Here is a 19,592-nt window from a genome sequence, read left to right as displayed (position 1 = left end):
TACAGCTTGCTTAAAACCCATTTGTGTGAAGGAACAACAGCTTAGCTTACGTTTGTTTCCAGTGAGTTTCACTTGACAGAATACCCACGTATGGCACTTTGGCAGATCCCACTCGGCTGGCTCACCTTAGTGCCTGCTCTTTAGCCCTGGTGTTGAAAATGTCACTTGGATGGGAATCCCTCTTTCCCTTCTGGCAGATTGATGATCTCAGTACTTTTGTTGGAAGTTCAGCTCTTTGTTCCTTAATTCCTTCCTTGCTGACAGGTGAATAGCAGCTGCTTGGGAGATTTCCTGCAGTTCACTGGAGAAAAAAAAAAAAAAGAAAAAGAAAAAAAAATCCTCTTTTCCTTTCTCTGACATTGCTTTGCCTTTGCTGTCTGGAAAGAATAATCCCACAGAGGTATTTTCTACTTCTTGCAGTTCAAATTTTTAAGAAGAAATCTTCAAAGACACTCTCCCCATCACCGCTACCTTCTTGCTTCTCTAATCAATCACTCAGGCTCACTCGATTCTCCCTTGGGTGCCTATTTCTCAGTTAATTACTTGAGCCCAGTAAGATGCTCTGCCACTACAAAAGGCAAAGTGCACGAACCAAGGCAGAACAGCTCAAACAGAACCACTCCATTAAAACTTCTCAGGCTTCCATCTTTACCCAGAACGTGCTGCTTTCTGTCACATTCGGCTCATCTCTGTACTGCTCCCTCACCTGCCATGTGCTCACCTCACACCAGTGGATGAGCAGGCTGCTTTAGGAGCCCTTCCACATACCCCTGGTGTTCTGTACCTGCAGGTAGGAAGTCTTCTCCCAGGTCGTTTCCCAGCAGACTCTGCCATCCCCATGCTGTGCACTCACCAAATGCTTCAGAAGCAGCTTAAGCAGAATTCTTCTTGGGTCTGATTTTCTGCTGTCCAAAACAGATCATATTCTGCACATCTACACCCGAGGTTTAGCTTTGCTTTCCTATTGAAAGCACGATTTGCTTCTTATGTGCACAGGTAGTTTGCATGCTCTGCACTGTGTGCTCGTGGCTGAAGCCAGGTCTTCCCCAAACCTTCCCACTGGTGCCCAAATTCACACCAGCCAGTGACACGGAGGTACCTTCTGTGTACTGGGAGGTCACTGTGACAAGGCACTGCAAAAGAAAGTTAGGTGGAATTTGGACTATTAGATACATCAGCTCTTCTTTTTCAGTTAGGGAAACCATCCTCAATAAGAAACATCTTGTTAACGCCCCACTTTAACTGTTACCTTCCCCTTCATTCTCACCATCTGCTTTACATATTGTATCATTCTTTGAAACTACTATGCAAGTAGACAACCAGGTCTGATGGTGAATGTACTGAGACAACAAAGAGAAAGCTGTGCAAAGCCTATGGGACAGGGAGAGCTCAGCACAGGCCCAGGTCAACAGGCCCACAGCCCATTCCTGGGTGTCCCCAGCACCCTCTGCTCCAGGCTGGTGCACAACGCAGTGCTGGTGGAAGCCAGTTCTGAGCTCACACCTCCTCCTTGCCCTATTGAGTGCCTAAGCCTTGGCTTTTTTCCGTGCTAGGGGTCCCTAATATCTAGCAACTATTTTTAGAAAGTTTGTTTTGTAATATTTGTACTGGTATTTTACTTGAATGAGAATATTCAACAACAACAACAACAAAAAAGTAGAGATCTCTGCCCTTGAGGTGGTCGCAGAGGAAACCTGTGGAAGCTGTGAAGATCCCCACTGGGAAGCAGTCATGCTTCAATACTGCTGCAGAGCCACAAGGAGAATCCCAACACTGCTGAGGATTGCCATGGGTGGGATTGCCCACAGCCCAAGTTCTGCTCATCAGAGGCTCATCAGATTGAAGGCAGAGCATGATCCGGAGCTCACCAATGTCTCACTCAGAAGGAAGAGCCTGGATTCCTGCTTCTGGCAGCCAAAGGCAGGGACGCACCATCAGCCACTGTGCTGCAGTTCCTGTTCTCTGGTGCTGCAGAGCTCTCCCTCCCCACCGCTGTCCAAGCCAGAAGCTTCCCGTGGGTACAGCCTGATGTTTTTCTATAAAGAAACTTTCTAGCACTTTTGTACACAGCAAATAACCTCTTTTAATGGAGTATTTTGAGGGGCTATAAAACAAGGTTTTTTAATTGTAAAAAAATAAAATGAAGTGCCATTAGGAAATGTACAGGTCACAATTAAAAATCAGCGCTTTCATTGTTTTGCAAAATGAAGTTCAAATTGAAAGCTTTCTTTTTTTTTTTTTAATAAGGAAGTTGTTTATTAAAAGCATTTGAATCATGCACCCTGGGTATTGTTGTGGAGGGGAATGGGGCTTGGGTTGGCCTGGTGTTAAGGCAAGTCAGAGATCCAGTTTCCTACACAAATGCACAGACTTTGACATTTCTTTCAATCACAGAATGAGACCCAAGGAAGGACACAGCTCCCTGCCTGAGCAGCCAGTGCCATTCTTTTGCACAATGGAGAAAACCATTTGTTAGACAGCATTGGTCCCTTGGTTCCGCAAACGCCAGCCCACACAGAAGCATTGCAAAGCACCCAGACATGCTCAGCTCCTCAGGGTTGTGCCGAACCAGAACCAAACTTACAGCTCAAGCCAGGAGCAGCGCTTTGCCAAAGGGGAGCAGGATGCTGCCCTCTCAGGGATCTCTTTTCAGGATAAGGTGTAAAAGCCAACAGTCATTTTCAGTGTTCACACTTCTCTGGGCCTGATCTCGTTGTCATCCCTATCACAGATGGGTGAGACGTGCCCATCCCCCCTCAGCACTCTCCTCCCTCGCTAACACTGAACACAGTGGAGATAGATAGCACTTCTGCATTCTGCTCAGAACCAAAAGTAGCAAGCTCAGCACAGACTGTCCTGGTGGTGGAGCTGAAGCCTTCCTTTGCCCTTTAAGAGAATTGACTACGCCAGTGACTTTTTGAGTTTTGATTTTAAACATGCAAATATTTCCCACGCTGATCTTGGCAGCTGATCAGCATCAGACATTCAGCAGCCACCGATGCCGGCAACCCCATAACCCACAACGATCTCACTGCTCTTTCCCACCTTTGAAAGAAAGTCGTTGCTCTTTTCTCACAGCAAAAATAGACAAGCAAAGGTAAAAGACATCGAGCTGAAAGCCAACGGCGAAGTTCACCATCCAGCAGCACCCACACGCCTACACAACATGAGCAGACGGGACGGCAGCTCCCTGCCTGCTGCCCTACCGCCCCACGGTGCCTCTGCAGGCACAGTGCTCTCACCATCAGCTGCACACACACGAGTCGCACAGACACGAGTGAATGGAGCAGCAAACCATCTGACAACACAGCACGTGGCAGCAGTAGTGCAAGAAACAGCTCAGAATACCTTGGCTGGTGGCAGCTTCATGGCAACGTGCAGTACATGCGGCGCTGGGAAGAACCTTGCAGCTCCATCAGGTTCTCCTGGAGAAAAATATGATGGAAGAAACCAGTACCCCAAGCTCTGCTTCTGAGGAAGGCATGCAAAGACCACAGGGGTGTCTGAACAGGCAGAGTGTAATGGAAAGAAAATTCAAAGAGGTGGCTTAGGAGAACCCAGAACAGGACAACGGCAGATTTATTTACAGTAGGACACAAAGAATACATACATTAATTAAAAATTACAAAGAATACAGAGAAAACACTTTGGGGAAGGAGAGAAATCAATGCTGGCTGAGCCTCCCCGCTGGAGTGGGGATAGCAAAATAAACCCAAAATCTCCTCTATGATCTTGAATCAGAAGTGATGCAGGGCTCACAAGACAGCTGGCTTGTGTGTCCCCTGCTCTCTTTTCCCATCCTCGATTCCTGGCTGGGCAGACTTTGGCATGGTGGGGGGCGCTGAGGAGGAGTCAGAGAGGCTGGAAGCTCCCTGTGGAGACCAAGGCCATTGCTGAGAGCCACGGGTCCATGCATGGACCTGATGGAAACCCCTGGGGCAATATGAGTTAAGGAAAGCAAACCCAAAGCCTTCAAGTGTATGCAGTAGTGCTGGTTGACAAAGAGGGCTTGGGACAGCTCTGGGTTGAAATAGCATCACCTGGGGCAGCTGGTCACTTGGAGACATAATTTCTTGCTACAGGAAGGAGCAAGAGGGAAATTTTTATAGCTCTGACGGAGAAAAACAAAAAACAATACCACAACCACCTGTCCCTGTAGCCCTGACTGAATCCAGCTACTCTGGGGATGGAGGGAGCCTTCACTGCAACATGGAAGCCCTTCACCAGTAAACATCACGTAGATTCTCAAAACAAAACATTTAACCTCATTTAAAACGAGCTTCCCATGGGTTTAATCAGGCATCAATCCACAGAAAAAAGAGGAGCCCACTGCAGAAAAGCCTGCACTGGCTGTCCCAAAGGGCTTAAACCATTTTGTGGAAAAGAACAAAATACAGCTGAGGGAGTGCACGCTTCTGTACCCCGGAGGTAGAGAATCTAAGAGAAAAGAGCAGCAAGAGCAGCTGGAATGCAGGGCAGGTAGTGAGACAGCTGCTTCTGGCAATGGGAGAGCTCCTGGGAGCCGCTCCCTTTCCCAGCCCTCCTGCACAGCCGGCGCACCCTGCAGCAGCTGAGGCTCAACACTGCATCAGATCGCTTGGCACTAACACAGCAGCAGCACAGACCTCTCTCAGTGGGCTCTGCATGACCCCACGGGGCTCCCAGGAAGGAAGCCTGCCCGTTTCCTCACGTGGCTGGAGCAGAGCTGCTGATGTACCAAGCCCTCACGCATCTTGCTGCGTGTCTGTCCTCGCACAGCCCCGTTCCACAGCAGCACGCTCTGCCACACCTCCTGAAAGAGGGGAACATCCCCTCCCAGCCCTTCCAGCAGATGCATCCCAAGCAGCCCGTGCTCCAAGGCCAGAAGCTGGGAGAAGCGATGCTGCCAGTTGAAGTTCTCCAGCTCTTGGGGTGAAATTGCACTTCCTGGGCTCTGAATGGCACCTCCATCCAACTGTAAACAAGCCGAAGCCAGGATTAGACGGTGAGAGCATGCTGGGTGAGCTGGGTCAGCCTTCTGGGATCCTTTCATTTTGCCACAGTCAAGCTCCCTCTTCTGTGCAGACATGAAGGCAGGAAGGAAACCCAGCCTGATACTTGTTGAAGTCTCCCTGAATCCTAGAGCACCCCAGAGGCTGGAAGAAAATGTTGTCACAAGTGTTTCCACTGCTGTCTTAAATCCATTCATCATCAACAGAAAAAAAGAATTAGCAAAAAAAGGGGTTTACTTATATAGAGGGATATTTCTTTGCTAAAAAACTCCCTCAATTCTCAAACAGGATAATAAAGTTAAAATGTAAGGTATCTACAGACCCCTTTCCCCCCAGAAGTAGCCCAGAATCCATGTACACTGTGCCAGAAGTTACATTCCAAAATGAGGAGTTATTTATTTCTCTTGTCACTCTCCCACTGGGTTTTGTTTCCTCGAAAGCACTGGGAGAAAACGTCCTCCTCACTGCCAGGAGGACACGTATTCAGAAGTGTCTGTTTTCTGCTGGGTCTGTGCATCTTCAGTCTATTTTCACTGCGGCGTAGATCTTCCGGACAAACATGTAGGCTGCATAGAAGCCAATGGTGCCAGTGAGGAGCCAGAAGGACAGGACCATAAGGGCGGTGTAGCCGAAGTATAGTAAGGAGGGAATGAACTCAACAATGTCCAGCTAAAACAGAAGAGGAGAGGAAAAAAGACCACAAGTGAAATCGAGTTCAGAAGTAACGTAAGTCAGCTTCCAAACCAGCCAACACCCTCCACGAGGGGGCATTCAAGAAGGAAGAGGAAACCTTCTGCCCCCTGCATTTCTGTTCAGCAGCAAAGACATCTCCTTGGAGGGAGGGCACTGTCAGCAACTCATTGCTCCACACAGGTAAACCCAGGCACTTAAGCCTCCTATCTGCTATGGAGACCTTAGTGCAGCTGGCAGCTCAGCTGCCTCGTGCTCGCATAGGGGCAGACTGAGTGGTCCCACCATTTCCTTTCCCAGATCCAACAATCTCCTCTAGAGAAGTGCCACTTAAAGAGGGATAACGATACCTTGTTCACAAAGTAGAAGACAGCATATATCAGCACATAGAATGCAGATCCTCCAGACACCAAGAAGGTCCTCCACCACCAGCGGTAATCCTGATAGAGTGAAAAAAGACTCAGCATTATCCCACAGGGTTCCTTTTTTCTTGTGTCCTTTTTCCCTGGGTCAGGAAAGATGCGAACTTATGGTGACAGGGAGGACATTACTCATTTTCCTTGAAAGGAAAGCACAGGTTGGGCACGGGGAACTACTTTGCCACAAAGGTATTTCCAAACAAAGGATGAAAAGCTGTCAGTGAAACAGAGCCATGTCAGTCTTGCAACACTGGCTAACAAAGAACACAGCTCAGCCTCCAGCCCTGTATTTCTCTTTGGACGGGATGGAATGAAACTTTCTTTGGGAAGAGATGTCAGCTCAAAATGCCCCATTCCTAGCAGAATTTCCTGTATGATACCACTGCTCCCTGTCTCACAGATATCAAGTAGCTTCAACTCTCCTTAAAGCAGCAAGAGCCATCAGAACCACACAGCTGGACCATGCTAGATTTCTGCTAAGCAGTAATAACACAATCTGTGCTTTTCCAGAAGCAATCATGCACTCTGAGCTACTGTAAGTACAACAGAGGAAACGGAGGACATCTCACCTCGGCACAAAGCTGGAAGTACACCATGACAATGCTGATTTGGGAGCATGATACCACCAGGATTATAAACACCAGGAAGAGAAAACCAAAAAGGTAATAGAACTGGTTCTCCCAGATTGCCTGAAACAAAGACACAGCATAAAATTGTTTCCATACTACTGTAATCCATCAGTGAGTGCAAGACTACATTCCTCCAGCTAGTGCAGGAAAAAATGAGGGGCCCTCAGCTTTAAATAGAAAACATCACAGATCTAGGGTGTTCCACTGCATTATATTTTAGAGAAGGCTGGTTGTAAAAGGTGCCCAAAGAGAGCTGTGGCATCTCATTCCTCCCCTTCACCTTCCTAGCAATGGCACAGCAAGTTCCTCTATGTCCACAGGAAGGTGAGAGATAAGTGACAGCTGGAACAGCTCAGCCGTCCCAAAGCCAGGATTTCTCCTTGACATAATGTTGTGTTAAGCTTCATCTTCACCGCCATCCTTCACATCTCTCAGGAAGGTTCTGCAGACAACTCCACATGTTTTCAGCACAAAGAGTCTGAAGAGACCCAGAGCCCAGCTCTAAGGAAAATACTGAAAGTGCCTGGAGGGAACCTGTCAGCCCTCAACAAGTACAGGAGAATGAGATCACTCCAGGTGGGTGCCCCCTCCCTTCCAGAAGCCCAGTCCCTGCAGCACAAGAGGAGTCCTATTCAGGAGCAAAGTGGGTAAAATGCTTACACTGAAAATGAAGAACAGTTCGATGAACATTGCTCCAAAAGGCAGAATACCAGCCATGAGAATCCTAGAGAGAGAAAGAAAGGAGAGAGAAAAACTAAGCAGCACAATACAACTGCCTGCCTATCAGAAGCTCCCTGTAAGCACCTAGAGCACTCCTACCAAAAGCTCTAAGCTCCAGCTTAGAGAATAAATTTCACATAGTAAATGACACAACTTTTCTCATTGTTGAGCACATAAAACCTGTCGAGATTAAATCTCAAATGCTGCATTACTAAAGAAAATGCACCTGTGATCTGTCCACATGCAGACACCAGCAGAAGAGTGATGTTCAGGAGGCTAAGAGAACTATGGGGAAGGGGCTTAACTCACCACGTGGCACTCACCCAACGAATTTGTTCATATACCACCTCTGCTCTGGGATCTGCCTGGGAATCTGATTGGTCCGTACAGGATTGTCATAGGGCTGTTTGCGAAATCCAAAGTAGTACCCCAGGTAGACCAAGGGCAATGAGATCCCAAACCACATACAGAGCAAGGCCACCATGGTAGGGAAAGGCACCTGGAATCACACCAAAAGTAACAAAAACAAGATCATCCACTCTGGAGTCATTGGCCAGGCCAGCTTCAGCCAGCTACTGCACTGGCAGCTGCAGTTAGAAAGACACTGAAGCAGGAATTTCCTGACAGCACAGTCACCCACCTCCCACTCCAACAGGCTCCAGAGTGGAAGAAGTTAGAAGTTACCTACCGCTCCAGAGGAGTGTTTTCCCCAGATGAAACAGTTCAGGACAAAGCAGATACCGAAGACGACACCCGGATACAAGGTAGCTGTCTGCAAGAGCAAGCATAAGTCAAGAGAACACGCGTGGCTTATCAACCAGATGTTTCTTTCTCATGAGCCCACTGCTGGGAGGAGGCATCCTGTTTGCTGCAGCACTAATACATGGCAGGAGGGTGTGGGTAGGATCTCAGACAACCTGCTTGCTTTGCTGCAGTAAAAGCTCTGGCTTTTACCCAGTACTTTTTATAAAGCTACCAGGACTTCTTTCACACCAAATCTTTGCAGTATAACCAGGCTGCATCCCGCTACCCGCAAATACACAGGGAGCTTATCCACAGACCTTGCCATCATCAAACCTGGACAAGTAGCACAGAACACCAAGAGACTCACACAAAAGGCTCCCTTCTTCCATCGATGTCCTTTCAGAGTCCGGTACAAGCGGCCAGCAAAGAATCCACCAAAAACCCTGGACAGAAACAAACCAGGACAAAGAAAATGAGTTTTCATTGCTGCAAACAGGGAGGGGAAGAAAAGGGGAGGGAGGGGTGGGTAGGACAGTTCTGCTGCAAGAAGCAGTGGTCACCTACCCCATGAACATGAAGAGAAAGCAGGCAGTAGTCATCAGCGCACCCCGGCTAGAAGGCGACAGCATCCCCAGCATAGCAACAACTGTGGAAGAAAAAAGGACGAAGTTGAGCGGCTCTGATGCACACGTGCTATCCTGCATCTGTAGGACAGCAGCCATCCCACATACAGAGTGCAGCTGCCTGGGATCCGTGCCTCTGGCACAGACCTCATTTCCTTCAAAGCTTAACATATCCACAGCTCCAGCACCGGCAGAGACAGCCACAGCTTTGATCTCAAGCTGCAGACCATGTGTTAACATCAGCTAACCAGATATTTGAGCAGGTGCATCTCAGAAAGCAAAGCATACGTGCAAAAGTCTCTCAGCCCACTATCACACAGCGCTTGTTCAACAGAAATCATGATCTCCTACCTTGATTACAGACAATACAAAAATTAAAAAAAAAAAAAGCCTTCAGCTAGGAAATGCATATCTAGAATACCTGAGATTCTAGCAACTCAGAAATGCTGAGCAAAATCATACAGCCTAGATCAACCCTGCAAAAAGGAAGCAGCCTTGCGATATCCCCCAAGCTAATGTGAGCACTGATTGAAGCTGCAGTCTGGAGCACTGCTCTTCTTGTTACAGCCACTCCAAGCAACACGTGCCACTTACAGATGACTATCAGGATCATACAGAAGAGCTGAATTCCAGAACCCAGGAGAGAGCTGAGGATCATGGGATACTGTGGAGGTCTAAAAACATCTCCATGCACAAGTTTCCAACCAGATTCCTCCATAGTATCTTCCTGTAGCAACAACAAGAAAAGAAAGTATTCAATTACAGCCCACCAGTAGATATGAAAGTCCTATCGCAGCCACCCTAACAGGTTAACTTCCTTGCAGCCAGTTCCATAGAATTATATCACTCTAGTTAAGAAACTTCTTTTCTCTTGGGCTTAGAATGGTTAAGACCCAAACTGCCAGTGTCAGGGCACACATTTATCAAACTGACAGCAGTCAGTACCTAGCTCTAAAAACATCTGAGCTGGTATCCATTACTGGATACAGAGTAGAAAAGGTGCCACAGAATTATGGAATGGTTTGGGTTGGGAGGACCCTTAAAGATCACTGCCCCCCCCCACCATCATAGGTAGGGACATCTTTCACTAGACTGGGTTGTTCAGTGCTTTCTGTCCAGTCTGACTTCGAACACTTCCACCGATGGTGACAGCACATTACAGAACTGTATTTCTCATCTTCAGAATTGGAAGAAAAATGGAGCAAGAAAAGAGACAAGATGGAAAGAGATAACCACATCTACATCTTCAAACCAGGTTCCTGCTGATTCGTGTCCCCCTCCCTCTCTGATCCCAGCCCCAAGAACAAACGTCATACAATGTCATCTTCCTTGTTGTAGTTGGCTATGTCCTTCCGGAGGGTGCGAATGATGATCATGCTGAGAATACCTGAAAACAAGTACAGTTTAGCTCAGGGGCTCCCGTGTGGCCCTGCTGCTCTCATGCTGTGCAGCCACACTGATCCCACCAACACACACAGATCTGAGTAGGAGAGGAAGCCTTGAGTCATGACTCTTCTCCCCCAGCCTACAGCATAACCAGAAACAAAACCCCAGGGAGTAGAAAGGCCAGTGCACAAACAGGGCACTGTGGCTTTCCTGTTGTTGTTTTTCTTTGAACCACACTTATTCTACTACCTCAGCTACCCGGATCAGAGAGCAGACCTTGATAACAGTCTGATCCCATAGAATGCTGCCCAAACCAGGAGGATTTAAGTGTACTACTGTCTATTTCGTGCCCCTTCTGATCAGGCTTAGACATAAACAATCCTTCCCAAGCTACCTGCTGTTGAGGCTTAAAGAAAACTTCCTGCACAGAAACGGTAACGCCTTCTTCACCCCACACATCTCACTCACCTGAAAGGAAAAAGACGACCACAACTGAGTTAATGATAGAAAACCAGTGAATCTGCACATCACTCATGGTCAGGTAGGTGTCCCAGCGGGATGCCCATTTAATGTCACTTTCCTGAAAGAACAGCAACGCGTGACCAGAGACCCTTCAGACATCCCAGAAACTATCACCGCCCCATGTCCTCTCACCAGCACATTCCCAATGTCTTCCACAACACCCGTGTGGCACACTCAGAGCACTAACTGCTAACAAGTCAGTGCTGGGTAGGGGTGGCCAGCTGCCAGCCAGCTTCCCTCTTCTCCCTCACCTCCCAGTGGACAGAGTAGGTGAACAGCAACTGGTTCTCCTTGGTGGGGTCTATCTCCTGAGGGGCAGAGCCTGTTGCTTCAGGCAGGGTGCACATGCCCTTCTCATCAGCCTTCAAATCTGTAAAAGAAAATATGGCATGCACTAGGTCATCCCTCCCATCCAAAGCACCGTATCTCCAACTGATCACCCTGGTCCCACATTCAAGACACCATGCTTCTATTACTCCAAATACTGCAGAGGAAGCATCCAGTCCTTTCCCAGCTACTATGCAATATGCAAAACAATTATGCCAGTCAGCAGAGGAATAGCATTAATAAACTTCAAAGAAAACTACGTGCAGCCTTCACCTTAACCAGAAGGGCAAAAGCTAGAGGCTCTGAAGCCTAGGGTCTAGATCACAGATAAATCCTCTGTCCCACTACACACTAAGAAACAAGACCTTTCCGGCAAAGCCTGCGACTGCCAAAGGAGAGCTGCACGGGACGATGCACACTATGGGCAGCTCTGCCTTGAAATACTGTTTTCATGTTGAGCTTAATGAAATAAGAATGCTACTCCCTCAACTATTATTTTTTAAACGTCAGTCTCTCTGGAACAGCTCCTGATATTCCGTGGATCTCTGGGCTGTCACACCTGCTGGCATCATGAGACAACAGCAGCATTCATTTGGCCATAAAAGAGATTCTTCTCCCTTGCTCCCTTCCCTAAAAGTCTCCCACCTTCTAGTTTAATGCTTTGGGGAATCACTTCAAAGCGCACGACTCTGTAGGTGGGCTCCTGGTTTTCTTCCACATCCTCTCTGTGGTAGTAAAGGATGAAGGAGAGGTGGTTGTGCAGGTAGAACTAAAACAGATTGACAGTAAATAAAACATTAGCGACCCAAAGAAGGAATGAGCAAATTTTAGAAGCAATGGAGAAAGCTAAGGAAGAAAACTAAAGACTCCAACTGTTCCCAGACACACTGTGCTACAGCACAAGATCAAGCTAACACTTTCCAAGGTTAAAAGAACAAGAGGAGAGAAAGGGTACTGAAAAGGTGACAACTCAATGACTCCAAGCAACAGTGACAATGTTTCAGCCTATTTCTGGCCTAGACAATACCGTTATATTCAGATAAATCTCAGCCATGCGTTCAGTGAAAACTTCAGTGGCAAAAGAACCACAGAATTGATGCCTCAGTAGCCATGGTCTTGAGTTTCCTGCTTCCTTTCTCTATCAGATAAACATTAATTAGCCTGTGGGTGCTCATAGCTGTCCTAAGTTTGCACTTTCAATAGGCTCTTAGATCACCTACTACAGGAACAAAGTACAGATCGTTAAAGCAAGCACAGCAGGTTTGTTCACCAATGAGAGCTTACTTTCAAGTAACAGAGCTGTGTTTGCACCTGATCACTGACTGCTGAACAGATGCATCTGTTAAGTCAAACAGCTAATCTTCAGAGCACACGATCAAAGAAAATACCTGCAGGAGTACACATGCTAAATCTCCATTTGCAGGCTTATGAAGCTTCTCCCAGACGCTTACAAACAGGAAGCAGCTCTGTTTTGTGAAGTTTGCCAGTGCTTTTATTATTTTTTCCCCCCCCCCCCCAATATCCCATACCCTTTTCCACCCCTCCTAAACTATGTTTCTTTCACAGGTAACAGTACACTGTACTGAAGGAATCAAACTTGTGTTTATTCTAGTCTGGAACCTGACTACAAGTTTGTTTGGGTTTTTAAGCACAAGATGCTCCAAGGCTGTTAAACATCAGCCAGCCTTTGTTCTCCTGACAGAAACCACAGGCAGTGTGTCAGTGCTGGGAGTCTTGCAGTATTCAGCACCTGCCCCCCCTGCCTCCCATCAGGACACCTCTCATATTTCCTCTCTCTGTAAAAGCTCCTGCTGCATTCCTAACCCCGATGTTTTCTGGAGGATTTCTAACACCTTCTGACAGACACCCACAGCTCCTCCAGGCACCCCTCAGACAACATCCAGATTCTCTACCTTGTTCCCATCCAAAAACCCAAGCCTGTATCCGTGCTCGAACTGCACATCCTTCTCCTTCTTCTTTTCCTCTTCCTCGCGATTGGAATAAAACTCCAGCCTTGTTGCCACAGGCAGGTTATCAGCAATGCTGAAAACACAGATTTCAGATCAAATTTGTCCACACCACAGAATCCCCACTGACACAAACCCGTGCTCAAGATGACTCACAGGTGGACATAGTAATCTTCCCGGATCCGCTCAGCCATCAGTTTGCTCTGATCCACTGTCAGAGTGACTGGCTTGTTGGGAAAGTTGCACAGAACTTCACATTTCTTCTCTACGTTCATGAAAACCTGGAAAGGTGTATTTACAATTCGATCCCCCCGGAGAACCTCACCTGGAAAACAGGGAAATAAGGGCAAGTTTGAAGGCTGCCAGGCTTCTTGCCACTGGCACTGCCCTGGGTTTGCAGCGCACCGTACAGCCAGAGTGATGAGAGCAAGTCTCCCTTGTTAGCACAAATACAAGGAAAAAGCTGAAGGATGATTTATTTATTTTGTTGGAAAAACTACAAAGTTGCTTACAGCTTTCCTCCAGGTCAGTTGTCTCCCATCTAAAATGCACAGACATTCTGGTTTGCAAACTGCCAGTATATAAAGAAATAGAGAGAGCACGCTCTCCACAGCTTATTAGAGAGGATACTGCCAATTGCTTTTCCTCCTCTAAACCCACAGTCAGCTCCCAAGTGGCAGCCTGCTTATTGCTGGGGAGCACTCTCATCAGCAGATACATACCAAGATTCTCAGCTTTGTATGTTATCTCGGTGGGCTGGCAGAAGGGCAACGAGTAGTATTCATATGGTAACTGGGTTCGTGAGCTGGTGAGCTTCACAGCCTGGAGGAAGAAAGGAAGAATTATCCCTGTGACAGAAGCCACTTTCCTACCCACTTGACATCAGCCAGAAGCTGAAGATCACTTCAAGAAACATCTCAACATCCCATACAGCTCGTCCTTAGAAGCTGTAAGAACATACAGAAGGTCCTTGCAGAGCTCCAGCTTTCTTTCCTTTTGCACAGTTCCAAGCTGTACATTCTCTCCAACTTAGCAGCACTTAATTGACAGAGAAACCATTGAAGAAAGGAGCGTGGTGGATTGTTTTCACAAATTTATAACTCAGTGAAGTCCCACAGAACAGCAAAGAGCTTCAAAGAAATTCAAGGGTCAAATTTTGTGCGAGACTGCAGTTGTTTGCTTAAAAAAATAGAAATAAAAATCATGTCACGTTGGACCCAGAGGTCTGGCCTCTGGAAGTACAGAGAGTTGAGCAACTTTTGTCTTTGGAATCCACCAGATTGGGAAGACAAAGGACAGTGACAAAACCCAAACACTTCTGGAGAGTTCTCACAAATCACACTGCACAGGGGAAGTGCAGAGACATACTGCAATAGCCAGGGCCACAGTTGCTCATAAAAACAGGAGTGTTTTGTAACGCAGCCAAGCTCATTTATTGGAAGAGCACTGGCAAACACGCTGACTTGCCTTATCACTTGAGGAAGCATTTGGCTCATGCAATCCCTTTGAGAACAGCCACTCCAATACCTCCTCCTTCCAGGAAGCTTACTGTAGCCACAGGCAAATCTCATTTGCTTAAAAATAGCCCAGACTGCAGCCATAGAGCAAATTGTGTTGTGGGAGCATCAAACCTCAGCATCCCCAGGGGTGCTGGATTTTGCTGAGACAGAGGCCACAGCTTTAGAAAAATAAATGAAAAGGGCTATAAATTGCTGATGCCTGGAAACAAGGTCTGGCTTCCTCCTGTATGGCAAAAGCAGTTCCAGCACTCAGCACCAGCAATGTCGCACAGGAACAGCTTTTCAGCAAGCCAGGGCTGTAAGATCCACCGCACTCAAGAACAAATGTCTGCACTTGGAAAGGAATTACCATGGTTTTCACTTGACTCAGTACAAAACATACAAAAGAGGAGAATACTGAAAAGGTTTGAGTCAAACTACTTCTGACCTACCATCCCCAGGCCCACCTTCCACAAATAGATGGAGAGTCAGTACAGCGCTGGAGGGAAATCAGATTAAATTCACAACTGCAGTGAGAAAGAGGGCTCTTTTTGTCAAACAGAACAACACCTTGAGGAGTTCGGTGCAGCTGCTGAAGGAATTGGGTAGAAGAAATCAGAAGCAAGAGAAAGAATTGTGTTGGGAATTGCAGTGACCACTTGAGGACTGCTTATCCCCAACACCATACATGAAGGTAGCAAAAGTCTGACCTGCCAGTCCCATTTAGCAGCTACAATACAAAGTAGGAAAATGAAAACACACACAGAACCCCAAAACAAACATACTAGCAGCTTCGATTTTATCTCACCTTTATTTCTACAGGATCGTTCCAGTGGAAATTGATAGGAGCCACACCAGGCACGTAGAAAGAATCCGTATCATGAAGCCACAACAGCAAGAGCAGCAAATACCTTAGCCTTTCCTGCAAAAAGAAGTAGTATTAAAATACAAAAACAAACACCAGAACATCATTGGAGGAGGGCAACACCACTCATCCCAGACGTTACAAAGTCCTTAAAGTTAAGCAGTGAAACACCAGTTAACTCAGAAAAGCTGTTAACTTTGTTCCATAGCTCTCACTGAGCACCTTCCACTCTCTGCTTCTTCACATGCAATCAGAAGAGCGTTGGCTTTGCTCAGCTACAAGACAACCATGTTTATCTGCACTATGATTTGCCCAGCAGGTTACCAGAGAGTTATCATTAACCCTGATCTGGATTTCCATCAGCTCTGTGGGTCAGGAGCCGCCCTGCACCATTCCCTGCTGCGCTCACATCACAGCTCACAGCACCCAAAGGGGCTGCTCACATCTGCTCTCTTTCCAACTACAAACACTGTGATACATTTCAATTTTTAAACTTAAAATGTATATAAAATATAAATGCCAGAGACTTGCCTGAAACGTGTTAAAACTAAGTTGCCAGCTACTATCTACCCCCACCATCACCCTTACAAAGGAAGATTTCCAGACCTATCCCAGTTTCAGCTTAATGTAGTTACAGCAGGCAGAGATCATCGTCTGGAAAGCAACGGGGAAATGCTTCTTAGAATTCCTTGGACTTGAACAGTACCCTGAAACGGGGTAGGTTTCATGTACTTCACTAAGTTTTGCCTTCTCTGATCACCTAAAGGAGCGCTGTGTCTCTGAGCCAGTAGGAAGAAACATCCCAGGCAGGTGAGCACCAGAGGGAGTGCTGTGCCCCACAGCATCCAGCTGCCTGTAGCACTTCTTGCTCCATTTGTCACCAAAATGCCTGACATCCACTGCACAATGTTACTTAGCAAAATCTAAGCAAAATCAAAACCACACTGGTGCAATCCTTGTCTTGACAGGCTTGCAAGATGACAAAAATAAGGACAGAGCCTTTGGAAGGCACTCGGGAGACACACAAGCACGTAGAAGATGCACTGGTGATGACACCCATGGCAAAAAAATCAGGCTCTTGGATATGAATGGTGATGACTCAAGACAGCACTGGGCAACAGAGAAGATGAGAGGGGGACTACAGAAAGCATTGCCAGGAAAAATTATTTGGGGCAAGAAGCTGGAACACCACCACGCAGCAGGTGGGATGGAGTTTCAAAGTGACATTGGAAGGAAGTACGTGTGATGCCTGAAGCCTTCCTCATTAGGATCCTTGTTGCCATATGCATAGATCAGCCTCCTCCCCTCCAGCTGAAGAGAGAAGCCTATCAATGCCAACACAGATATGCACCAAAACATCCGCACAACTCCTGGGCCTGGCCAGGCAATCTCTCATCTGGAAGATGCCTGCAGGACAGAACACCACCTGTGCAAGATCAAAATGAGGACAGAGCTCTGCTCGTCACATCCCCTGGTGAGGCACAAGCTTTCAGAAAAAGGAGATGCTGTCTTCATGGCCTCTACCACAAAGTTCTGAGCATTTCAACTCTGTGGTTCTGAGCATTTCAAAACGCACACGAGAAATCACTCTGGGGACAGCCTAGCACCTAATGTGCCAGGTAAGCCCTACAGCAAAGCAGCAAGTGGTGCAACACAGAAGCACAACTCCAGACCAAGTCAGCCCAGGCCATCAGCACAGGGAGCAGCTATGGTGCTGCAGGCAGGACCCCAGCACTGAGCAAGGCACAGAGCCTCAGTAGAGACACAGACATGGAACTCAGCACCTGAAGCCTGCGAGACTCCTAATGAAAGAATCTGAAAACATGACAATCCATTCCTGTAATTAGCCTTAGAGTGAATCACTTAACTGTAAAAGTAGATTAACTGGAATCTTTCTTACAACCATTCTAACACTGCGTTTTATGTCCTATGCACAGTGTAACACTATAATGTGATGGAAAGTAAAGCAACAGTAGTGGGGTGGCAAAGTTTGTGACTGCAGCAAATGAGGACAAGCCCAAATGCAGCAATTGTGAATGCAGAAAGGAAGGAAAGAAGTTGCTTACCTTTAGATGGCCTCAGGTATGAGGGATCTCCAGTGAGATGCCCTCACCTCCACTGCCAGCCTTAAATGAGGGCTGGAAAGGGTGGATCCTGGCTCCAGCCCTTCCATCACTCAGATGCACTGCTTACACCTGAGCTCCCCTGGATTAGCCCTGCCTTCCCACCAGGTGCTCCATCACTGCTCCAGGCCATGACTTAGCATCTCCACTGCACACAGCCACAAACAGAAGCTCGCACAAAAACCCTCCCCGAGAAGGTATTCCTGGATAACGATCCAGCTTAATGCATGCAAGCAATTCCAGGACACTGTTTCTTTGATTTATCTCATCTAGTAATACTTGAACAGCACTGCCTTTTCTTCTGCAAATTCTCAAAGGATTTTTGTGAAGGACCCTTCGAGCAACAGCAATTCCCAGCACCCTGCAAGCACCACAATACAGCTCTTTCTGTATTGGTTCCCAGTTCAACTACAGACTTGTGAACATAGTACAGTATTTTCTTAAAGAGAAGAAAACAAAGTAGAAATGAGAACAGCAGAGAAATGAGAACAGCGTATAAATGAGATGATGGAAATATGAGAAAAAGGGCAGAAGAGACATTGAACAGCAAATATCAAGAGCTTTCAGTCTTTGCTTTTGAGGAAAGCCAGGGAGAGCAGCCTGTGCCTGGCCATTTGTCCAACCATTTGTCCAGCCAGATGCACAAAGCTCAAAATTTCAGTGACCACAACCTTTAAACTTCAGAAAGGGAAGACAGAACAGAGTCCTCTAATGTGCAGCAAGAAACAAAACCCCACACACAACAAAGTGCACCTGGGCTCTCCCCACATGCACTCACTCACCAGGCAGCCACAGGATGAGCCCAGCATTACCAGCACCTGCTCACAACCCTCCCTTGCTCATTGTGTCCCTGACAACTGCTTGCACAGCCTCACTCTTATCACACTCCTGCCCAGCCCATGCTTGTACCCACAGGAGTCACTGAAAGCCTTTAGAAAGGAGACAAGCACTGCATTCACATCAATCTCAGTGAGCCCCTTTGAGACCAGGAGAGCTGTCAGCAGCCTTCACTGCCTTTCACAGGAGGCTATAAGGAAATACTCCATCCCTGGAGGCATCCAAGACCGGGATGGATAGGGCCCTGGGCAGCACGATCTAGTGTTGGCAACCAGACCAGGGCAGGGGGTTGGAACTGGATGATCATTAAGATCCCCACCAACCTAAGCCATTCTATGAAACCCCCAGGAGAACCATCTCCAGCACTCCTTATTGCCTGGGAGGCAGCCAACAGGTCATGCAGTGTTAAAGCCAAATGAATGAAAGCCTCCGCTACCCACACAGCGTCCACCTGAGAAGGGACTCAGTACAGCACACAGCCTCTGTGCACAGCCCTGCTCCTGCAGTGCTTCACCAGGGCACCGTCCTTCTGTGCTGGCGGGGAGGAAGGCTGCTGTCATGAAAGTCCAGTGAGTGCCTCACCGTGTGTTTCCTCCCGCTCACGGGGGCCCTGATGCTCACCCACATCGGCAGATTCCCACCAGGAACAGCTCCGACGACTCAAGGAGTAATTTAATAGTTAAAATATAACCACAAAATTGGGAGGGAAGGGATGGAAGAGAAGCGAGGGAAGGAAGGGCTCAGCATCAGCCATTGTCGAGCACTTAGGATGGCACGCACGACCGACCCAGGGGAGGCCGCTGCCGGGACGGCACCGGACCGCAGGATTGGAGCACCGGACCCCGGCTCGGCCCGTGGCGAAGCGCCCGCCGCCCTCTGTCCTCCGCAGCCGACATCGCCCCGCAGGGCCGCAGGGCCACCCCGGGAGGCAGCGAGGCCGTAGCCGAACTCGGATCACCGTCTCCGTCCCGCAGAGCTCGCGAGGCCGAGGAACCGTCAGACTACGAGCGGTGCCGGTGCCGCTCCCGCCCGACCCGGGCCCGCCGGACGGAACCCGCGCGGCCGCCCCGCACTCACCACCGCCGCCGCCGCCGCCGCCGCCATCTTGGATCCACGTGTCGGCGCCGACGTCACCGGAAGCGGCGCGCGGTTGGCTGCGGGGCCCGTCGCCATGGCGACAGCGGCCTCGGCGCCCGGCGGCGGACTGCGCTCGGCCCGGCCCGCAGCTTCCTCCGACGGCAGCGCGGAAC

General features: G+C 48.1%; 1 protein-coding gene across 2 annotated transcripts; it reads right to left on the bottom strand.

Moving 5' to 3' along the window:
• Positions 1–3,561: 3,561 nt before the first annotated feature.
• On the bottom strand, positions 3,562–19,530 carry TM9SF4 (transmembrane 9 superfamily member 4). 2 transcript variants are annotated; one of them, XM_085241281.1, is made up of 18 exons: positions 19,420–19,530; positions 15,326–15,439; positions 13,741–13,840; positions 13,175–13,343; positions 12,965–13,094; positions 11,697–11,820; positions 10,976–11,094; positions 10,671–10,782; positions 10,133–10,203; positions 9,411–9,543; positions 8,758–8,839; positions 8,561–8,636; positions 8,138–8,221; positions 7,773–7,948; positions 7,390–7,453; positions 6,670–6,789; positions 6,032–6,121; positions 3,562–5,660 (listed from the first exon to the last, which is right to left on the bottom strand). In XM_085241281.1, the coding sequence occupies exons 1-18, from the start codon at positions 19,513–19,515 to the stop codon at positions 5,511–5,513; spliced, it is 2,010 nt and encodes a 669-aa protein (XP_085097407.1). In that variant the 5' UTR covers positions 19,516–19,530; the 3' UTR covers positions 3,562–5,510. The 2 variants fall into 2 exon arrangements, with proteins under 2 accessions (XP_085097407.1, XP_085097406.1); XM_085241280.1 differs by having other exon boundaries at positions 19,423–19,530.
• Positions 19,531–19,592: the final 62 nt, after the last annotated feature.

Source organism: Meleagris gallopavo, chromosome 22, assembly GCF_905368555.1.
Source record: "Meleagris gallopavo chromosome 22, MGAL_WU_HG_1.1, whole genome shotgun sequence".
Taxonomy (NCBI): Eukaryota; Metazoa; Chordata; class Aves; order Galliformes; family Phasianidae; genus Meleagris; species Meleagris gallopavo.
Note: the sequence above shows the minus strand (reverse complement) of the source record. Positions and strands in the feature narration are given on the sequence as shown.